Consider the following 8425-nt stretch of genomic DNA (forward strand, 5'->3'; position numbering starts at 1 on the left):
TTGCTCTCTCTCTCAAAAAGGTCAAACTAATAAAAGAAATAAAGGGGATGTTTAGAATATGAGAACGTTTTTAAATGTAACAACCAAATATAATGCATGAATCTGATCAGAGAAGGCAATGGCACCCCACTCCAGTACTCTTGCCTGGAAAATCCCATGGACGAAGGAGCCTGGTAGGCTGCAGTCTATGGGGTCGCTAACAGTCAGGCACGACTGAGCGACTTTGCTTTCATTTTTCACTTTAATGCATTGGAGAAGGAAATGGCAACCCACTCCTGTGTTCTTGCCTGGAGAATCCCAGGGACGGGGGAGCCTGGTGGGCTGCCGTCTATGGGGTCGCACAGAGTCGGACACGACTGAAGCGACTTAGCAGCAGCAGCAGATCAGAGATTAGTTTGGGAAAAAAAATGTGTTAGTTGGAAAACTTAGAAATTAGTATTATATAGATGATATTAAATAATTTTTGTTAATTTCCTCAGGTGTTATAATAATATTTTTTTTAAGATATTCTTTTTAAAAGATTCAGGCACCTAAAGAAAGCAAACATTAACAGACACAAAGGGAGAAATTAACAGTAACACAACGACAGTGGGGGACTTTAACACCCCATGTACATCAGTGGACGAGGCATTCCGAGAGAAATGCAGTAAGTAAACAATGGCCTTTGGCAACTTATTAGACCAAATGAACATTCTATACAATATAGAATATTTCATCCCAAAGCAGAATATTCATTCTTTTCAAGTGTAAATAGAATATTGTGACATGATAGACACACAATGGAATACAAAGAGAGTCAGTAAGTTTAAAAAAACTGAAATCATATCAAGAATCTTTTTCAACCACAACACTATGAGACTAAAAATCAACTACAAAAAAAAAAAAAAAACACACACAAACACACTAAGTCTAACCAATATGTTACTAAACAATCGAACTGAAACCATAAAACTTCTAGAAGAAAATATAAGCAGTAAACTCTTTGACATTGGTCTTGGTAATATTTTATTGGAGATATCTCCTCAGGCAAGGGGAACACAGGCAAAATTTTTTAAATGGGATTACTCATCGCAAGGAAAAAACATTGTCTTCTACTTCTTTAATGTTGTATCTATATAAGATGGGTGTTGTTTAGTCACTAAGTCATGTCCAGCTCTTTCGCAACCCTGTGGACTGTAGCCTGCCTGGCTCTTCTGTCCATGGGATTTTCCAGGCAAGAATACTGGAGTGGGTTGACACTCCCTTTCCAAGGGATCTTCCTGACCCAGGCATCAAACCTGTGACTCCTGCATAGCAGGCAGGTTCTCATATGAGATGACAGATGTTCACTAGACTTATTATGGTCATTATTTCATGATGTATATAAGTCAAATCATTATGCTGTACACCTTAAGTTTATACATTGCTGTACATCAATTGCATCTCAATAAGACTGGAAGGAAAAAAGTTATCTCAGTAATAGCTCTTTTCTCAATGAACCCAGCCTTCAGCTCAAAAGAATCCACATGCCCAAGTGGTACATTTGGGGCTGGGGGATACGGTGGGGGGACATTCTGCCCTTCTTCCTAAAGGGAAAAATAGATAGGACATGCACAAACCTGACTATATACATGATAAGAAGGCAAGTGTCACCGAGATTACTGCCATTGCTGCAAATCCTAGGGGGGAAAACAACAGTTCCTTCGAGAACAAAATAATTTTTTTAAAGAGTCAAGAAGCAGCTTTGGACACCAGTAAGTGTTCAACCAGAAAGGTAGCATTTTCGCTGGAAGCTACCTGAAGTTTCTGAATAACTAGGTAAGCAGCAAAGCTATATACAATCAGTTACTAGCATGTATACTTTTGTTGTTTGAGGATGAAATATTGAACTCTGTAAACTCACAGTTTTTGTCACTCCCCTTCTTTTTTTTTTTTTTTTTTCAAAGTTGTTTGGCTGTGCCGTGTCTTAGTTACAGCATGTGGGAATCTTTAGGTACAGCATGTGGGATCTTTAACTACAGCATTCAAACTCTTAGTTGCCACATGTGGGATCTAGTTCCCTAACCAGTGATTGAACCTGGGCCCTCCTGCACTGGAACAGTGAAGTCTTAGCCGCTGGACCACCAAGGAAGTCCTACCACTCCATTTCTTAGTAAAACATTTTTAGTTAATTGCAATGTTTCATTTGGAGTTCCAAATTCTGTGTTTCAGGTTTTCAGGGCTCCAAGTTGCAACTTGGAGTGGGGGCTGACTAGAGAAATGGTATGTGGAGAAAAGAGTAATTTGACAACAGAAAGAGAACACAGAAGTACGGAAATCAGAGTACTTGTAATTCAGCACAATTTGAACAGAGGCAAGACAATGTAAGAGGGGTAGCTAATGAGATCAACATCCAGGGGGCAGTAGAGTCTAAAATAACTCTAAAAAAAATAAAATAAAATAAAATAACTCTAACTGTGGCCACACTTTGACTCCTTCGTTTAGTTGGTAATGGACAGAGAAGCCTGGCATGCTGCAATCCATGGGGTTGCAAAGAGTCAGACACAACTAATCAACTGAACTGAACTGACCCTCATCCCAGCTCTAGAATCAAGGCTTCCAAGGTGCTCAGTGGTAAAGAATCCCCACCAAACAGAATATTGGGATTCATCCTTGTGTCGGGAAGATCCCCTGGAGAAGGAAATGGCAACCCACTCCAGTATTCTTGCCTAGAGAATCCCATGGACAGAGGAGCCTGGTGGGCTTCAGTCCATGGGATCACAAAGAGTCGGACATGACTGAACAACTAAACAACAACTTAATATTATACCGAAGTGATAAGGAAAGAATACAGGCAATAGGAAGGAGAAACTAAAACACCAATTCTAAATCAGGAAAGAAAGTAGTGGTTGGAGAAGGCTACTGATCAACAATAAACTTATAGCTTCCCTGTACATCAGGAAAGGAAACAGCAGCCTGGGAACATGGAGATGGAAATATAAGCAATGCTTTCTCCATGACTATCTTTAAATTTTTCATTTGACTACCTGGGCTCTGACCGAAGGAGGAAGAAGGCAGCTGGGGGTGTCTGAGAGGTATTGGGTTGGGCCAAAAGTTCGTAAGACGGTATGTAAAATCCGAACGAACTTTTGGGCCAACCCAGTATTTCAAACGCGTGTAGAAATGACACAAGCCCTAAATTCAGAGCAAATCAAATCATATGACTTGTGATTCTAGTGATCCAGTTGTTCAAGGAAAATTTAAGTATTCGCCAAATGTTACCGCATTTTTACCTTTGGCACAAAACGTTGCCTTAAGGAAATTGTCTATGCTATAAATCACCTTGCCTTGTAGTAAAAAAAAGAAGAAGAAGAAGATCCTTATGTCTTCCTTTTGTTAAAAGTATTCCTGAATTCCTTCTTAGTCTTTGATCTGCAGAGCCACTAGGTGTCACTCCTGGAGGGAAAGTCTTGACATTTGAAAAAAGCTCTTAACAGAGGCAAATGGAACCGTCTCTTAAGAGTGTTAACCTAATTAATGCTTTCAGATGTCAAACCTGAGAGCGAGATGCCACTGCCTGCTTTCAGGCAGACAGGGGCTGGGAGATTTGACTAGTTCCCTGACTGTAGAACTCACAAGTGTTCTGCTTCTAAAGGGCCTCCTCCCCTGGAAAGAGTGTCTCCTCTCTCATTCTCCAGTCTGCCCTCACGCGTTCCCTTGCCAGTTCCTTCTTCCCAGTGAAACTCTTACCTGGTCGTTCACTGGAACAAAGGTGCTGGTGAGGGTGACGATACGGAAATGCACTAGAAGGAAATGGGCGTCATTAGCAAAAGGGATTTTCCCCTCACCTCAGAATCTTTCTTTTTTCCACCTTTTTGCTTCCTCATACATACTTCTGAGTCAGCAAAATCCTACCAGGTTTTACTTTTGAAATAAAACCTAGTCTGAGAGACAGCTAATGCCCCAACCGTCACGGCTCCTGACTTTGAAAGTCCAGGATGGAATCCGCTTCAAAGGAAGAGGGAGCAAATATAAATCCTAGGGCTTGGGCCAAATGCCCTTGATGTTTCCTGATTCTTACACAGGCAGCTTGCTATGAGACCCAGCGATCCAGTTAAACCTGCCAAATTCCTTTCCAGAAGAAATCTGTATTTTGTTTTACTTATTTACTTATCGGAATTTTTTGGCCATGCATTGGGTCTTGTAGGATCTTAGTTCTCCAGCCAGGGATTGAACCCGGACCCACGATAGTGAGAATGCGGAGTCTTAACCACTAGACTGCCAGGGAATTCCCTGTATTTTGTTTTATACACACACACAAACACACACACACAGAGTAGCAGCTCCACCCACTACTCTTTTGCTTGTGCAGCACTGCCTGCTTTCAGCACCTATAACCCTTTATCCCTCCAGGCTTCCTCCATCCCTCCACCTCTTCCTTGGTCCATGGGGCTACCACCATTCCGCAAAGTCCCTCTGCGAACGTGTGAAGATACTCCCTGGCTTTTGTCTCATCCCACCTCTGTGCCTCTTACCTTCCTGCCCTGGGCTGTAGACAGGTTTGTCAGTTTGTATAAAGATGCCATTCTGCTGCCTCTGAATCAGAACATTTTTCTTCTCCTCAATGTAGACATTATTCCCAATTCCTCTCACCCGGACGGTGGCTACTTCTTCTGTGCCACCAGAAGGAAGTGGTACCTGGCCAAGACAGGGGAGCGCTCTGGAGAGGAACAGGAGACTGGGGGTGGGGTGGGGGAGGACAGAACCAACTAGTCTTAACCCAAGAGAGGAATTAAAAGGAAAGGAATGAGTCGATGGGGCTGGCAAGGTTGGAGCCAAGAAAAAGTTGCCAGAAGTCTGATATTAAAATTCCAAGTAAAAATCTTAATTTATCTACTTAAAAAAATAATTGTAATATCTAGTGGAACTCTATGTAAGTTTGTTCTGTATTTTCCAAGTCACCTGTAAATGTGTTATTGTACATTTCTGTAATTAAAAAAAATTTTTTTATAAAGAAAGAAAAAAAAGTTGCCAGAGAATAATATCTGAAGTTATGGCCAGGAATTGAAGTTGATGAGAGATGAGTTTAGAAGCCATGGCAAAAAGTAAGATAACAAAAAACATTCTTAAAGACAAATTGTAGCGCATCCAGGGAGAATAGGAAAACTGAGGACGAGAGTTGGGCTAAGCTTGTACTTACCAAAAAGGACGAGCAGTGTAAGTGTCTCGTCTTTAGTCCAAATTGTTGCAGCAATGTGTGAGTTTTGCCCTTGGTCTCCAGAGTAACAGTGAATTTTACATTGCTGTACCCAGGACTCAGATCCAGGCAAACCCTCTGAGTAGAGGGGAACTTAAGATGGGCTGGCAATGCCACCAGATAGTTTCTACTAAAGAAAGGGAAAAAGTGTTGGTCACTAATTGTCTCCCTGGCTCTTTGCAACCCCATGACTGTAGCCCACCAGGCTCCTCTGTCCATGGGATTCTCCAGGCAAGAATACTGGAGTGGGTAGCCATGCCCTCCTCCAGGGGATCTTCCCAACCCAGGGATCACACGCAGGTTTCCTGCATTGCAGGTGGACTCTTTACCATCTAAGCTCTCAGAACTACACTTCTACTAAAGAAGCAAAAGGATTTCAGGGCAGTAATGACTCATCTATTCAATGAAAAATTAATTAATCCCTCTCCTGAGTACTCAGCATGTAGCAAAGAATTAAAGAGACAAAGCACCTGCCATTATGACCCTTATTTTCTATAAGGGAGAAGGAGAAAAATAACAAATCAGCCTTATACTCACACCCTTCCCCCTGCTCCCCGACCATAGGCCACCATGGAGAACCTAGGCCCAGGGTACCAAGGAGGAAGTGAGTTCCATTTGGGATCTGCAAGCAGATCAAACCAGTCAATCCTAAAGGAAGTCAATCCTAAAAGATATCAATCCAGAATATTCATTGGAAGGACTGATGCTGAAACTGAAGCTCCAATATTTTGGCCACCTGATGAGAAGAGCCAGCTCATTGGAAAAGACCCTGATGTTGGGAAAGATTGAGGGCAAGAGGAGAAGGAGAGGTTGAGATGGTTGGATGGCATCACCAACTCAATGGACATGAGTTTGAGCAAGCTCCAGGAGATGGTGAAGGACAGGGAGGCCTGGAGTGCTGCAGTCCATGGGGTCACAAAGAGTCGGACACGACTAAGTGACTCACACTTTCACTTTTCAGACATAAAGAAAGAGCAACAAGAACTGAACAACCAGAACAACAGAGATCAGGGCAGTGGGAGGCTACTATATTTCGATATTATCATATTTTTAAAAGTTTCTTCTTGGCGACTTAGCTTTTCTCTCTGGGTAAAGGAGAAATAAAACCAAACAAAGAAAAAGATGAAAGGGCATTAAAATAAACCAAAAGTTATCTCCTGCCCCTCCATAGTTATGTCTTAGAAAGATGGACGAAGACGCCACCTGCCCTAAATCAACACTGACACACCAAGCACTTACGGGAGAAATTTTCCTGCCGAGGCTGGCAACAGGGCTAATATTCCTAGAAGGAGCTCAGCCCACATCTTTGTGGGTGACAGAGTCCTCAGGAGCAGGAGCCAGAGGTTGGCTTACCCCCTGTAGCATATATATATGCTACCCCCCAGGTAGGATGTGGAGCAATGAGGATGCCACAGCCAATCACCTTCTGGGGCCTCAGGCAGAGGTGGTATAGCAGGGTAGGGCTTCTATTCACTTCTTAACATTTATTTCTCCCTGAAACATTCATACTGGCTCAGCCAGTCTCAAAAACCTGTTTAGGGGAAAAACCAGGGCTGATGTATTCACAGCGGTAAACCTCTCAGAACACATTTGAGGTCCTTCCCTTTCCTTCTGATTTCTTTCCAAATTCCCATTCACATTTGATCTTTTTTTTTCCTCTTATTATTCTATAAAGATGTATTTGGAAACACAGGTGTGGGAGCAGTATCAATTCAAAGCAGTAGGCGTTTACCTAATGGTGGATTTTTTTAATACTATTCATGATTATCATGACTGTATGAAAATAGGAAACTATACCCATCATCAGTTCAGTTCAGTTCAGTCACTCAGTCGTCTCCGACTCTTTGTGACCCCATGAATCACAGCACACCGGGCCTCCCTGTCCATCACCAACTCCCAGAGTTCACTCAGACTCACGTCCATCGAGTCAGTGATGCCATCCAGCCATCTCAACCTCTGTCGTCCCCTTCTCCTCCTGCCCCCAATCCCTCCCAGCATCAGGGTCTTTTCCAATAAGTCAACTCTTTTCATGAGGTGGCCAAAGTACTGGAGTTTCAGCTTTAGCATCATTCCTTCCAAAGAAATCCCAGGGCTGATCTCCTTCAGAGTGGAGTGGTTGGATCTCCTTGCAGTCCAAGGGACCCTCAAGAGTCTTCTCCAACACCACAGTTCAAAAGCATCAATTCTTCGCCTCTCAGCCTTCTTCACAGTCCAACTCTCACATCCATACATGACCACAGGAAAACCATAGCCTTGACTAGACGGACCTTAGTCGGCAAAGTAATGTCTCTGCTTTTGAATATGCTATCTAGGTTGGTCATAACTTTTCTTCCAAGGAGTAAGCGTCTTTTAATTTCATGGCTGCAGTCACCATCTGCAGTGATTCTGGAGCCCAAAAAATAAAGTCTGACACTGTTTCCACTGCTTCCCCATCTATTTCCCATGAAGTGATGGGACCAGATGCCATGATCTTTGTTTTCTGAATGTTGAGCTTTAAGCCAACTTTTTCACTCTCCTCTTTCACTTTCATCAAGATGCTTTTAGTTCCTCTTCACTTTCTGCCATAAGGGTGGTGTCATCTGCATATCTGAGGTTATTGATATTTCTCCCGGCCATCTTGATTCCAGCTTGTGTTTCTTCCAGTACAGTGTTTCTCATGATGTACTCTGCACCCATCATAGAGGAAATATAAATTGGACAACTTTCAGAGAGCAATTTCACAATACTGGTCAAGAGCCTCACTGATTTGCATATTCTTTGACCCAGTGACTCTTACTCTGAGAACATATTTTTATGGGAAACTAGAACAGGCACATATGCAGAAAATATATCCACTGAGTTTCTTCCCAGTGCTCTTCACAATGGCAAGACTTTTAAGCCACCTAAAGTATAAATTAGTTAGGATACTTTCTAACAACAGTGACCAACCTGAATCAAGCCTACTTAAACAAAAAAGAGTTTTTAATAACTGGGGAGAATAAGACATTTAAAAAAAAGGGTTTTCCTGGTGGTTCAGATGGTAAAGAATCTGCCTGCAATGCAAGGGACACAAGTTCAATCCTGGGATTGGGAATATCCCTGGGAGAAGGGAATGTCTACCCTTTCCAGTATTCTTGCCTGGAAAAATCCATGGACAGAGTAGTCTGGCAAGCTATGGTCCATTGGGTCACCAAGAGTGATACATGACTGAGTGAATTACACTTACACTTA

The 8425-nt window shown here is 42.5% G+C and overlaps 1 protein-coding gene across 1 annotated transcript in view; it reads right to left on the reverse strand.

Annotated features, from left to right (window-relative positions):
• A2ML1 (alpha-2-macroglobulin like 1) overlaps positions 1 to 6519 on the reverse strand; it is a 49829-nt gene extending 43310 nt beyond the window's left edge. The window contains exons 1-4 of the mRNA XM_068971672.1: positions 6455 to 6519; positions 5159 to 5342; positions 4494 to 4656; positions 3709 to 3761 (exon numbers count right to left, since the gene is read on the reverse strand). Coding sequence (XP_068827773.1) covers positions 3709 to 3761; positions 4494 to 4656; positions 5159 to 5342; positions 6455 to 6519 — 465 coding nt within the window. The remainder of the gene's footprint in view (positions 1 to 3708; positions 3762 to 4493; positions 4657 to 5158; positions 5343 to 6454) is intronic.
• Positions 6520 to 8425: the final 1906 nt, after the last annotated feature.

The sequence above is a fragment of the Capricornis sumatraensis genome, chromosome 4 (genome assembly GCF_032405125.1).
Source record: "Capricornis sumatraensis isolate serow.1 chromosome 4, serow.2, whole genome shotgun sequence".
In the NCBI taxonomy this organism is placed as follows: domain Eukaryota; kingdom Metazoa; phylum Chordata; class Mammalia; order Artiodactyla; family Bovidae; genus Capricornis; species Capricornis sumatraensis.